This window comes from Mustelus asterias, chromosome 1 (genome assembly GCF_964213995.1).
Source record: "Mustelus asterias chromosome 1, sMusAst1.hap1.1, whole genome shotgun sequence".
Classification (NCBI taxonomy): Eukaryota; Metazoa; Chordata; class Chondrichthyes; order Carcharhiniformes; family Triakidae; genus Mustelus; species Mustelus asterias.
The window spans coordinates 70,046,100-70,060,923 of NC_135801.1; the positions used below are offsets into that span (position 1 = coordinate 70,046,100).

Below are 14,824 nucleotides of genomic sequence, written 5' to 3' on the forward strand. Positions count from 1 at the left end.
ATACGACACAGATGAGATCGTTGAAGATTAAGAGATTAGATTTTTTGAAGAAGTACAAGTTATTTTATCAAGTTTATAAATTTAAAATTTGATTTAAAAGCACAATCAGGCTCAATAGCAAAAGAGAGAATGGGGCTAAATAGGGACAGCAAAGCAAAATTGAATTGTTTACATTTTAAAAAAATATATTTTTATAACTTTACTTTTGTAGTTTAGAGTTAACACTGGTTTGAAACATTCTGCAATTTTGATGAGTTTTATTATTGTAGATTTTTGTAGTTTTTATTTCATTCACAGCATGTAAGGCAAAAACAAACAAATAAGCTTGTCCCAGGGAATCTGCTGGTAGTCTAAAGGATACATTACTGGCTACGAGACAGATAAAAAATAGTAATTTCCTGTCAAGCAGATTGTATGAAAAATTATTTTCATTCAATATGGATATTCACCTGCTTCTAACTTTAGTTTTAAGACTCAATAGTATCAATGGAAAAATAAGCCTGTTGCAACAGAGAACAACATTTTGCAATTAAAACACATTCTCAAGGAAGACTTCAGGCTATTAATTGATCAACATATCCATGTCTCTGATAGAGAGCAGAATAAAATAAACATTTAGGATTTATTAATGATTAAAACCAAATGTTATCTGGCAATATTTCTTCAGATAAACTATACCAGTAAGTTTATTGTTTTAGAGAATAATATGCATCAACTTATATAACATCATTTTTGATTTACAGTAATAGAAAATCTTCAATCAATGCTTGGGTGATAAATAAAATGTTTGGGTGAGGCAAGGCGTAAAGTAAAATTCATGTAAAAGTGTTTGCAGCAGTAACGAATTCTTAGCTAAAATTAGTAATTGAGCTAAAGGGTATCTGCCAGTGGGGACCAGTGGTGGAGTGAAGTTTAACGAAGGGGTTATTCACATGGACCAAAGGAAGGAGGAATGACACAATAGCTTAAAAGAGACAGGCATGGGGTGCAGTGAACAAAGTAGGAACAAGGGCATTTCCAAATGATTCAATGAAGATATAAAGTAATTATCGTATTTACTGTGTGGAGTTTACTTTTGTCACAGGCAGCTGAATTTGAAGGGCTATTTATATTTTTATTTATGTCTTGCATTGTTTAGCTTGCTTTATTAGTAATTTAGAAAAGCATGTATATTCCAAACCTAGATCAAATAAGGATGTTAATCTTTCACTGTCAATTTCACACCTAATTATGTATTATTCTTCTTTGTGGCTGCTTCAACTCTTAACCTGTGTACAGCTAAGATTGCCTTTGACTTTGTTTCATTGATTAGACTATTAAACATTTTGATTGTGAGTGTGTAAAAGGGTGAGAGGTAACACGTGGATAACAGTATACACTATTAAACAGAGTGGGACAATGGCTTTCTAACAAATCATCTCTGTATAGAATTTCAGTTACATGGTATCAATTACCATGTAAAAGGTAATGCTGATGTTTCCGTAACCTACATATAACCCCAAAGCAGCATTCTCCACATGACACCATCTACTGTCATCATTTCTCACATTCAATAATAAGCCTGTTTGTTACAAAACATTAACCACATAAAAATTCTGAAAATTTGTGAATTTGGCTTCTTATTGTAAGGGCCAATTTAAGGAGACTTTATAGTATAAAATTTTGAATCGGCAGCACTCAATGGGGCAGATTTTCATCGTAATTGGCCAGTTAGTAATCAGGCAGATAGATTTCCCACCCTTAAAAAACCTACCTGACTTCCAATGCATTCATCATATCCTATCTTCTCATTTTTCCCTGCCACAAGGCTAGCTATTGTACCTTTGATGTCCGAGACCACAGTTAAACCATTATTCTTTCTCACCCTGGGACGATCCTCAGTTGCACTCTCTTATTTGCAAAATTGAAAGAATATGGCGGACAACTTGCTTAACCAGCCACTGTCAGAACTGGCTGGACCACTTAAAACATTATGGGGTCTTCTCTCATCTGCTAAAACTGTTCACTAAAGATAACTCTGTTTTTTTTCTCTACTGCAGACCTTCCTCTTAAACACTTTTCCCCTGACCCCTCCGCTGCCCTCTCCGACAACTACAAGGAGCCCACGGACATCTTTGTCACCAAATTCGAGACAATCTGACTAACTGTCTCTGTCCTGTGCCTCCCTTCTGCTAGTCCACCTGGCCAAACTTCCTTTACCACTCCCCTATCCTAGTCCTGCACTCATATCTTTCTCCAGTTCCCCCGTCTTTTGCTCTATCTGAGCTCACCTTTCCCATGAGACCCACCTCCTGCTACCTCAATCCTGTCCCTACTAAACTGCTGATCTCCTGGCCCTCAAATTAGCCAAATTTGTAAATAGTTCCCTCTCTTCAAGTGTTTTCTCTTTTTCCTTTAAATCTGTCATTGTCATCCAACTCTTCAAAAAACACCAAGCATTAACTGCACTATCCTTTCCCATCTCCAGCGTCCCTTTTGTATTCAAAGTCCTTTAACAGGTTGTTGCTTCCCAAATCCATCTTATTCACAGCTCCATACTTGAATCCATCCAATCAGGCTTCTGTCCCTGCCGCAGTGCCGAAACAGCTCTCCAAAGTGTATCACATATGACAGATACAAAGGTAATCTTTCCCCCCTTATCCTTCTCAATCTACCTGCAGCCTTCAACAGGGCTAATCACACCATCCTCCTCCAACACCTCTCCACTGTCGTCGAGCTTGGTGGGACTGCTTTCACCTGGTTTAATGATTATCTATCTAATCACAACCAAAGAATCATTTACCATGGCTTCTCTTCCTGATCCCATACCCTTGCCTCTGCTGTTCCCCAAGGAGTGAAGGCACAGTTTTCACATGTGTGCTGAAGACACTCTACCTCACCACCTTGACTTCTTCACGGTTGCTGAATCACCAGAGGGCCATTATTTGACTGTGGCATGGTGGTTAGCACTGCTGCCTCACAGTGCCAAGGACCCGGGTTCGATTCCCGGCTTGGATCACTGTCTGTGCAGAGTCTCTACGTTCGCCCCATGCCTGCATGGGTTTCCTCTGGGTGCTCCAGGTTCCTTCATCAGTCTGAAAGATGTGCTGGTTAGGTGCATTGGCCATGCTAAATTCAGTGTACCCAAACAGGTGCTGGAGTGTGGCGACTAGGGGATTTTCGCAGTGACTTCATTGCAGCGTTAATGTGGCTTGTGATTAATAAATAATTTTTAAAAGAATATTCATGCCGTCACAATGACTGTCTATTTCCACCTCAGTAACATCACTTTACTTTGCCTTTGTTCATCTGTTGCTGAATCCCTCATTCATGCCTTTGTTATGTCCAGACCCGACTATTCCAATGTGCTCCCAGCTGACTCCCATATTCCACTCTGCATAAACTCGAGGGCATCCAAAGTTTTTGCAGCCTGTGTCTTAGTGCACAGCAAGTCCCGTTGTCATTCCAACCCTGTGCTCGCTAACCTACACTGGCTCCCGATCAAGCAACATCTTGATTTTACAATTATCATCCTTGTTTTCAAATCCCTCTGTTGACTCATGCCTCCCTATCTCTGTAATCTCCTCCAGCCTCACAACCCTCTGTGATACCTGCACTATGTTATCCTGGCCTTTGGTGCATTCCCAAGTTTAACTGCTCTCCCATTGGTGGCCCTGTCTTCTGTTTCCTAGGCCCCCGGCTCTGGAGTACTCTCCCGAAACCATTCCACTTCTCTGCCTTGCTTTCTTCTTTTAAGACACACTCCTTAGAATCTATCACTCTGACCAGGGTTTTCTTTTTTTTTTGAGCTAATATCACTTTATGTGTCAGAATTTATATTATAATACTCCTATGAACCATATCAGGATGTTACATTGCATTAAAGATGCTATATAAATATAAGTTGTCACTGCATCTTATCATTATCATTGTATTTCATAACGTTACAAAACTCAACAAGAGTTGGCAGCAGAGTAGATGTCCATCTTTTGCAACTCATCATCACTGTTGCGCATCACTGAGTTATTGTCATTGGAACTTCATTTCTGCGTCACAACCTTTGATTAACTAGCACGAGTGTGTAAGTTGCGAAGGTTTGTCAGACTGGCTCAGTCAGGAGGTTACTCCAGAGATATGCTCAGCAGGTTTGATACACAGATGTTGTGCCTTATTTTACTGATGTGTTCTCTAAGCAATAATTCTCCAGTGTTTCACACTGGAGTTCAGAGGATTGATGATGTGCAGAAGGCTGTGTCTTGACATCACACAGTACACTGGACAGAAAAGTCATAGAACAATAGATGGCGAGGAATGATAGCTTGTCTGTTTCATTTGGCTCTGGCTATGATTACCCTCAGTATCTCTGGAGGTGTTATACACAAATGTAGGTAGCAGTCTTAGTAAGTTTAAGGAAGCCACTAATGAAATGGAAGAAGGCATTAAAAATGAGTTCAATTTCTTTACATTTCATAGAATTTCTACAGTGCAGATGGAGACCATTCGGCCCATCAAGTCTGCACCAACCCTCTGAAGGAGCACTATACCTAGGCCCACTTCCCCGCCCTAACCCCATAATCCCATGCATTTATTATGGCCAATCCACTTAAACTGCACATCTTTGGACTGTGGGAGGAAACCCATGCAGACACGGGGAGAATGTGCAAACTCCACACAGACAGTCACCCACTAAGGCTGGAATCGAATCCGGGTCCCTGGCACTGTGAGGCAGCAGTGCTAACAACTGTGCCACCGTGCTGCCCCACATGGGTGGAGTGTTCCCATATTGGGCAAGCACATCCTACAGAATGCTAGCGTTGTACTCCAAATAGTGTCTGAGGCAGTGCTAACTAGGTTTCATTGGATGTTATTCCTTTAGCTTTGATCCAACTTTAGCTTATGTCTTGAAACTGGGTCTCTTGCTATTCAAAGTGTAGTCCAGTGTCACACCAAGATAGACAGGGTTGAAACAATGATCAAGTAGCACAATATCTAATTCATGTTTAGTGTCTCTACACTTAAGATGGAATGCACTGAATTACCTCTTAGCTGAATTTGTCCTCGGGTATTGTGTCAACCAGCTAAGGTTTTGCTCAGTTATTCTGATCTTACCAAAACTTGAGCTTTCAGCAGCAAAACAAAGATCATCTGCATCCAACATAGAATATAGTCATAGAATCCTACAGTGCAGAAAGAGGCCATTCGGCCCATCGAGTCTGCACCAACCACAATCCCACCCAGGCCCTACCCCCATACCCCTACATATTTTACCCACTAATCTCTCTAACCTATGCATCCAGAGACACTAAGGGGCAATTTAGAATGGCCAATCAACCTAGCCCGCACATCTTTGGGCTGTGGGAGAAAACCGGAGCACCCGGAGGAAACCCACGCAGACACAGGGAGAATGTGCAAACTCCACACAGACAGCGACCCGAGGCGGGATTTGAACCCAGGTTCCTGGAGCTGTGAAGCAGCAGTGCTAACCACTGTGCTACCGTGCCGCCCACAAACATGGTTAGATTGATCGCGTCAGTTCTAGGTAATTACTTTGCAGGAAATTGTTTCGTTGCTAATGCCAATGATTTTTCTTTGCCATGCATTTCCATAAAGAAATGATGACTCACTAATAACATTCAGATAAACTCTGCAAGCTGAATACTCTCCATCACACTAAAGATTGTTCTGCATAAGCGTGGTGATCTACATCATCTGAGGACACTCGATAATGACAACTCCACCTATTATACATAAAAACAAAAAATGATAGAAATACTCAGCAGGCCAGGCAGCATCTATGGAGAGAAACAGAGTTAATGGCTGGAATTTTCCAGCCGTTCATGCCAGCGCGATTCGCAGGGATCCACCGGCGTTGGGTGATGTCAATGGGAATTCCACAGCAGTGGAACCAGAGAATCCTGCCACTAGCAAACAATGTGCCACCTCCCGCCGGCAGGAAACATGTGGCTGGGAGGCTGGAGAATCTCGCCCAACATTTCAGGCCAATGATCTTTGATCAAAACTAAAGTAAAAGTTATAAAAGGTGAAATCTTGTAAATTGGTTTTCTCGTTGGGGTCCTTTGGTAAATTTGGTCCTTTTGGTTTTTTGGTCTTCATGGGATTTATAACAAAGTGTAAAAATTCTATGTAGCATAACTCCTAAACAAAGAACAAAGAACAATACAGCACAGGAACGGGCCCTTCGGCCCTCCAAGCCCGCGCCGCTCCCTGGTCCAAACTAGACCATTCTTTTGTATCCCTCCATTCCCACTCCATTCATGTGGCTATCGAGATAAGTCTTAAACGTTCCCAGTGTGTCCGCCTCCACCACCTTGCCCGGCAGCGCATTCCAGGCCCCCACCACCCTCTGTGTAAAATACGTCCTTCTGATATCCGTGTTAAACCTCCCCTCCCTCAGCTTGAACCTATGACCCCTCATGAATGTGATGACCACCGACCTGGGAAAAAGCTTCCCACCGTTCACCCTATCTATGCCTTTCATAATTTTATACACCTCTATTAGGTCACCCCTCATCCTCCGTCTTTCCAGTGAGAACAACCCCAGTTTACCCAATCTCTCCTCATAACTAAGCCCTTCCATACCAGGCAACATCCTGGTAAACCTCCTCTGCACTCTCTCTAAAGCCTCCACGTCCTTCCGGTAATGTGGCGACCAGAACTGGGCGCAGTATTCCAAATGCAGCCGAACCAATGTTCTATACAACTGCAACATCAGACCCCAACTTTTATACTCTATGCCCCATCCTATAAAGGCAAGCATGCCATATGCTTTATTCACTATCTTCTCCACCTGTGATGTCACCTTCAAGGATCTGTGGACTTGCACACCCAGGTCCCTCTGCATATCTACACCCTTTATGGTTCTGCCATTTATCGTATAGCTCCCCACTACGTTAGTTCTACCAAAATGCATCACTTCGCATTTGTCTGGATTGAACTCCATCTGCCATTTCTTTGCCCAAATTTACAGTCTATCTATATCCTTCTGTAGCCTCTGACAATGTTCCTCACCATCTGCAAGTCCAGCCATTTTCGTGTCGTCCACAAACTTACTGATCACCCCAGTTACACCTTCTTCCAGATCGTTTATATAAATCACAAACAGCAGAGGTCCCAATACAGAGCCCTGCGGAACACCACTAGTCACAGGCATCCAGCCGGAAAAAAACCCTTCCACTATCACCCTCTGTCTTCTGTGACCAAGCCAGTTCTCCACCCATCTAGCCACCTCCCCCTTTATCCCATGAGGTCCAACCTTTTGCACCAACCTACCATGAGGGACTTTGTCAAACGCTTTACTAAAGTCCATATAGACGACATCCACGGCCCTTCCCTCGTCAACCATTCTAGTCACTTCTTCAAAAAACTCCACCAGGTTAGTGAGGCATGACCTCCCTCTCACAAAACCATGCTGACTATCATTAATGAGTTTATTCCTTTCTAAATGCGTATACATCCTATCTCTAAGAATCCTCTCCAACAACTTCCCAACCACAGACATCAAGCTCACCAGCCTATAATTTCCCGGGTTATCCTTCCTACCCTTCTTAAATAACGGGACCACATTAGCTATCCTCCAATCCTCTGGGACCTCACCTGTGTCCAGTGACGAGACAAAGATTTGCGTCAGAGGCCCAGCGATTTCATCTCTCGTCTCCCTGAGCAGCCTTGGATAGATTCCATCAGGCCCTGGGGATTTGTCAGTCTTTATATTCCCTAAAAAACCTAACACTTCCTCCCTTGTAATGGAGATTTTCGCGAACAGGTCAACATTCCCCTCCGAGACACTCCCGGTCAACACATCCCTCTCCTTTGTGAATACCGACGCAAAGTATTCATTTAGGATCTCCCCTACTTCTTTGGGCTCGAAGCATAAGTCAGGCAGTGAATGAAAAAGCTCTCCTATATTTATTTTTATATTATAGTGTCTGATATATTTTGCCCAAAAGTGGCTCTAAAATCAGCAAAAAGTTCAGGTTACCAATTGTCCAGTTCTTCACCGGAATGTGTGACAGTGATCATAAACTGAACTGGATAATAAAAGCCTGACCATTGAACCAAGTACATTTTTACTCAGATATTCAGAAGTAGTTATCAGAATTATTCAAATCATTGTCTGAAATGCAAAAGTTATCCAAAGGTCTGCCTTGTCCCTATTCTAACCCTCCTCTGCCCTACAATTGTTTGTTGACTTGGTTGAAGGTAGTCATCCCCAGGCTATTTAAAATAAATGCAAATAACGATCAATATGTTTTGGTTCTGTAGGTCTCATTTTGGATGTTGCCACCACGACTGATCATTGAACTGTGCACTGTTCACCTGAGAATCAGTCAGAATAGTAATTCACAGCCCAGATAGTCCAAACAGCACTGAAAACAGAATCAAACGGAAAACCGGTTGTTGATTTAAGCCCCTATTATCTCATTGATTTTGACGACAGCATAACATGGATGATACTGGATCAGGCATCTGTTAAACATTTTTGAATGGAGATGAAAAGCGGGAGAGATATATGAGGAGTAATTTCTTCATAATATAGCCGGGGTTATAGTATTGCAGAAAATTATCACCGATGAAACTTTTAATGTTTCTTCCTCTTTCTGAAGCTAAATTTGAATTATTGATACTGCATTTTGTTCTGTTGGGTGGGGAGCGACAGTGGATGGCATTCCAATAAATATTGTATCGTATTATGTTCCAGATATTGTATGTGTTCTGTCGTTAATCTTTTCTAACATTGTGACAGGATCTCTTGTGTCTTAAAAGCTTTTTCTCAATAGCTCTTTGCTACCATGCTAATTAGGGCAAGTCATCCCACCGTTCAGATAAATCTATAATTCATTACAAGCACAGCGGTGAAGGTTTTGCTTTCTTGTGTGTACAGAGCTGATGACTGGACTTATTAACTTTTTTATTTTCTACTGATCGGCAATGTAGATATATTTTATTTAAAGCAAATTTTCTCTCCACAGGTCTTTCTGAAAGCCTCCGTCTCTGTTGGTGACTATGCATCTGCAGCTGCCACAGTCTTTTTGATTGACAGGTTTCTATACTGGGTCGATGCATCCAGCAAACTTCTGCAGGTTGCCAAGGGCCTGCATAAGCGTCGCCTCGAAATACCAATCGCGCCACAGGTGGTTGTTCGCCAGGCCCGAGTCTCTGTAAATTCAGGTGACGTAACTCCTGTTGATCTTTCTCCGTTTCCGTGGCAAAACTCCAATTAACAAGTACTTGACTAATCAAGAGGACATTTTGTTCTATTTGAGATGGGGAGGGGAGAGCGGGGAAGAGAATGTCATTCCACTGAGCATAGTGCCATCTTTTCAAACCCACTGCTGACCCTTTGAACAGGCACAAAGGCCCAGAAAGAAAAGGATTTTGAGCCAAAAGGGTAGAGTGATTGTGAATGGGTGTGGAAAATACTAATTGGTGGCTTTGTTCCCTCACAAATGTACCCTGCGATTTCAAACGAGATGCCTGAATTGCTATACTTCTGATCAAGAGTTTAATAAAACAGATTAGTATTCTGTCAGTTTTTCCCTATCTCTTTCATCAAATTCACTTTTTTCAGCAAGGCCACTTGACTATACAAACAATACAGCTGCTGGCTGATTGAAGCAACCCAATACGTTTTATCACACTGCGCAGTTACCTGAATTGCAGAAAGTGCCCATTGCTTTGTTGTCTCTATAAACTACTAAATTGCGAAGTATACGCTATCATTACTGAAACAATTCTTCTGATTTTTGGACTGCCTTTGTTAAAGCTAAAGCCAGGTAAACGGCTACTTAAACACCACAATGGAAGGTGGTTGTTAGGGATCCATTCAATTTGTGTTATACTTACTGGGAAAAATAGTATAGGAAATAAAGATTATCAAAGTAGTGCAGAGGAAATTGAAACAAAATTGGATAGCAAATGGAATGCACAATGAATCATTCAAAACCATGCGGTCTCACTTTTCAAAGCAGTAAATTTGGAATCTTGTCATCCTTTTCAGGAAAACAAAGTCCTCTTGTATGATATTAATGTTTGAATGTGCTAATAATTCAGATGGAATTTCTTTTCCCACTATTTTAACTGAGACATTCATTTTTAGTTCAATAAAAATTGTAATCCGCATTAGAGGACCAATAAATGTCACAAAAACACGTTAAGTGTAAATATTGTAACATTACACATTGTGATTTCACTCCACAGGTATTTTATTTTGCAGCTTTGCTTGTGACTTGGGATGTCTTACCTGCTCTTGGATAATCAAAGAACAAAAAACTTGCATTTATATAGCACCTTTCATGACCAAAGGCCATTCTAAGATGCTTTACAATCAATGAAGTACTTTTGAAGTTTAGTCACTGTTGTAATATAGGAAAGGAAACACTGCAGTAAAGTTCCACAAACAGCTATGTGTTCATGTGTTGGTAAAGAGATGAATATTGGCTAGGTCTAGGAAGAACAATGTTTTTCTTTGAAACAGTACCCTGGGTTCTTTTATGTCCACATGAGAGGTCAAACAGATCTTTGGTTTGATATCTCACCCAAAAGACAGCATTTCCACTAATGCAGCATTCCCATCAGTTCTAGCGGTTAGCACCATAGCTCCCCGCAAAAGGTTTCTTGGTTAGGATCCAGTGTAATGTCAAAACTTTTAAATTCTTAAACCCGACACCAACCTGCCTCTGACATGCTCACTCCCAGGTTTAATGGGGGTGATATAGGGCTAAACAGCTAACTTGGAAACATACAATCCCTACAGTGCAACTTACTCCCATTAAATATTTGAATGGGCTTGGAAGCCTCTGATTTAACACACCTTGCAGTTTTAAGCTTGGCGAGCTAGGTTTCCCAGGTTGTGGAAAACCTGGCAGCTGAATGGAGATGAGGATAGATTCAAGGAGAAGGTAAGCACTGCCCCCTCCCCCGAACTGCTGTCCAACATCCCCTGATCAGAGCTCCGTCCCATCTGTATTGGGGAATGAAACTCCAGATTTTGGGGATTGAACTTTCCTAGGGATTGACTCCTCCCAGTCTCCGCCAAGATCAGAGATTAGACCCCGGACGCTCTTACTAGCAGCACAAGGCAATGTACTTTCCACTTCAATTTCCTCTAGAGTGCAGCCTGTCAATGTTTCTGCTAAGTTGCATGCGCGCACAAGAAGATAAGATATGGCGCAAGCCTTGTTCTGCGATAATTACTGCCAGTCTGAGGTCATCAAAATAAAAATTAAAGGGACTGTGTACTGAGAACACTGGCCGTACACAACTACATTTTTAAGGGGACATTCCTTACTCTCCTGTCAATCTGACTGACTTCTGGGTGAGGATCTTGTCAAAGCAAAATTCCACAGCATGCGGGAGTCCCAAACATCCAACCTGGTGCCTACACAGCCTGTCCTTTTCAAGGTTAACCTCAAATCACGAGTCTGGATGTTGTGCTCAATTATCTGAAGTGGAACAGCTACCATTGGACCCTTGCTATTTTTAACTTTTTACCCCTTTGAGAGCTGCAACATGGATGAAACAGGAAGTTACAGTGACCTCCTAATAGCTTCTGGAGAGAGCGGCACTGGTAAAAGGTTCGGCTACATTCTACAGGCCCACGGTGGCACAGTGGTTAGCACTGCTGCCTCACAGCGCTAGGTACCTGGGTTCGATTCCCGGCTTGGGTCACTGTCTGTGCGGAGTTTGCTTATTGTTGTGTGGGTTTCCTCCGGGTGCTCCGGTTTCCTCCCACAGTCCAAACATGTGCAGATTAGGTGGATTAGCCATGCTAAATTGCCCCTTAGTGTCAGGGGGATTAGCAGGGTAAATACATGGGGTTATGGGGATAGGGCCTGGTGGGATTGTGGTCAGTGCACACTTGAGGGGCTGAATGGCCTCCTTCTGCACTGTAGGATTCTATGATTCATTATCTCAGCCAGGGCATGGTGCAATGGAAGACCAAAGGAAACTTACCTCCATAACAACTTTTACTCCTCCGCTTTGGAATGTTTCAATATCTCACAGTGTTATAAATAGAAGTATTGTTCATAATTAGTAAAGAAAGAAGTACTTGCATTTATGTAACAGTTTTCACAACTTCAGGAGATTTCAAAGTTTTTCCAGCCAGTGAAGTACAATCACTGTTGCAATGCAAGTACAGCAGCCGATTTTTACAAAGCAAGCTCACACAACCAGCAATGAGATATTTGGTAGATAATCCGTGTTTGATCTGATCAGATTTAAGGTGCGAGATAAGTATTGGCCAGGTACTAAGAAGAACTCCCATGCTCTTCTTCAACGTGGTGTTATGGAATCTTTTACATCCTATTGTGAGGGCAGACAAAGCATAGATTTACCATCTCACCCAAAATATAACACTTCTGACAGTGTGAATAACAAATTTATTAGTGGTTTTTGAGAATGCAACTAGGAGGGTATATAAAGGAAGCAGGTAGGTGCACTTGGATTTCCAAAAGACATTCGATCATGTACCATATAAAAGGCTAATATGCAAGATAAGGGCTCTTGGAGTTAAGTGTAATATATTAGCTTTGATGGAGAATTAGGTAACAGACAGGAAACGGAGAGTTGGAGTAAACAGAGCATTTCCATATTGGCAGCCTGCAACTGGTGGAGTGCTGCAAGGATTAGCACTGGAGCCTCAGCTATTGACAATCAATTGCTGAAATTTTCCTGCCCTTCCAGCCAGCAGGATCTTCCAGTTAGGGGGATTAGCAGGGTAAATCCCCCAGTTAGGGGGATTAGCAGGGTAAACATGTAGGGTTATAGCGATAGCGCCTGGGTGGGATTGTTGTTGGTGCAGGTTCAATGGGCTGAATGGCCTCCTTCTGCACTGTAGGTAGTCTATGATTCTATGATTCTAACCATTTTAGAAAGTGAAAAAAACATAAAGGGAGTATTATGACTAGAGGCATAACAAGGCAAAATCAGCACGAAGGTTCACATAGCTGCAGGAGAACTGTTTTTATCCATTAATTTAAAATGAGAAAACCAGGCAAGTTCTTATTACCAACATGCAATCTGATAATCCTATCAATGATGTTGAACTTGATGATGTATTAACTTAAAGAGACCATTGGCACTCAATGGGTCTGCTCACTGTACCGCAGTACTTAACAAAGAAAGTTGGATTCTGGATCATTTTGCTAAATCACTAAGTTGAAGTTCATAGAATCATAGAATCCCTACAGTGCAGAAGGAGGCTATTCAGCCCATCGGGTCTGCACTGACTCTCTGACAGATGATCCCACCCAGCCCCTTTCCCATAACCCCACAATTTTACCCCACTAATCCCCCTAACCTGCACATCTTTGGACACAAAGGGGCAATTTAGCATGGCCAATCCACCTAACCTGCACATCTTTGGACTGTGGGAAGAAACCGGAGCGTCCGCAGGAAATCCACGCAGACACGGGAAGAACGTGCAAACTCCACACAGTCACCCAAGGCTGGAATTGAACTCAGGTCCCTGGTGCTGTGAGGCAGCTGCACTAACCACTGTGCCACCCTGCCACCCTTTATCAGGTTAAAAACTGTATAATCTGCACTACTCTGGACATAGTTTCCAGTTTTTGTTGCAAAGACACAAAGGAAACAATGCAATGTTGAGCAGTAAAAACAATACTGAGGCAGTACAATAAGAAGCATAGGGATGATCCCTCACATGAAAGGAAAGAATATAAAAACTTGGGCTCTTCTGCTTTGAATGGAAGTGACACAAACGTGACTTACTACATGGTACAGAAATGAAGAATTTAGTATATTACTTAAAGATGAACCTCAACAATTGAACAAGGGAACTTAGAATCAAAGTTGTGAAAGAAAACTTGAGAGCCAACATCAGAGAATTTTTTGTTCAAAAATCAGTCAACCTATGAAATGGCTTCCAAGTAGGAAAATGAAGGTGAAAACCTAAGCACTATTTAAAAGATATTTCTGTGTGGCAAATTGCAAGGCTTCTGTATGGTTGAGATAAAATGTCTGAATGATCAATATTATCTTGTTACCTTTGATGTAAGCTAGAAAGAGAAGAAATGTTATAATGAAGATTCAAAAGGCAGAGATGGAAATTTATCTCAGGTAACATCACAAACGGGCAGTATTGTACTTGCTGCTTGCTATACACAGTTCCAATGCACCACTCCCTAGACAAATTTCTATCCCATACATTAGCAATGTTTCAGCAGTAGGAAGCCAGCACACTCCATAGAAAGCTGTACAAAGCAATTGTGTCCCTTTCTTCACCATAATCACCGAAATACTATCATCTAAAAAGAGATGATTGCACAGAAATATTGCATTGTTAATTCTTCTTAAATTGAGTTGCATTCTTCTTTTAATGTTGACAGGCAAACTTCTGAAAGCTGAATACATCCTGAGCAGCCTCATAAATAACAGTGGGGCAACAGGTTAGTGATTACTTCAGTATGCATATGCGTTTTATATTGGCACGAATATATGAATTCTATTTTCATTTTGGCTTTGGGAATTTTTAGTTATCCTTCCAGGTAATTTCAACTCACTGCCTCAATAAGCCTATCCGCATTCTGCTGGATTTAACTGAAGAGGAATCACTGCTGCATCAACTAATGGGAAGTGAGCTAGAGCACAATAGAGCAATTAACATATGGGGAACATATCGGCAATAGCGATCACAACTTAATAAAAATTTAAGATAATGATTACGAGACATTAAGGTAATACTAAGGTAAAATGAGGAAAACATTGAGACTTTATTCATCATGAATATTCCTCAGTGCAGCAAATAATCTCATCATTTCAGTCCCTCGAGCAGTATATTTCCTATAAATGATTCTTCCAACTA

At 41.6% G+C, this 14,824-nt stretch overlaps 1 protein-coding gene across 3 annotated transcripts in view; it reads left to right on the forward strand.

Annotated features, from left to right (window-relative positions):
• The window catches only part of alpk1 (alpha-kinase 1), a 134,395-nt gene that overhangs the window by 87,833 nt on the left and 31,738 nt on the right, over positions 1-14,824 (forward strand). For all 3 annotated transcript variants that reach the window (XR_013497815.1, XR_013497816.1, XM_078213651.1), the window contains exons 4-5: positions 8,970-9,168; positions 14,349-14,408. Coding sequence is in view for 1 of the 3 variants with exons in the window: in XM_078213651.1 (XP_078069777.1) it covers positions 8,970-9,168; positions 14,349-14,408 (259 nt within the window). In the remaining 2 variants the exon portion in view is untranslated. The remainder of the gene's footprint in view (positions 1-8,969; positions 9,169-14,348; positions 14,409-14,824) is intronic.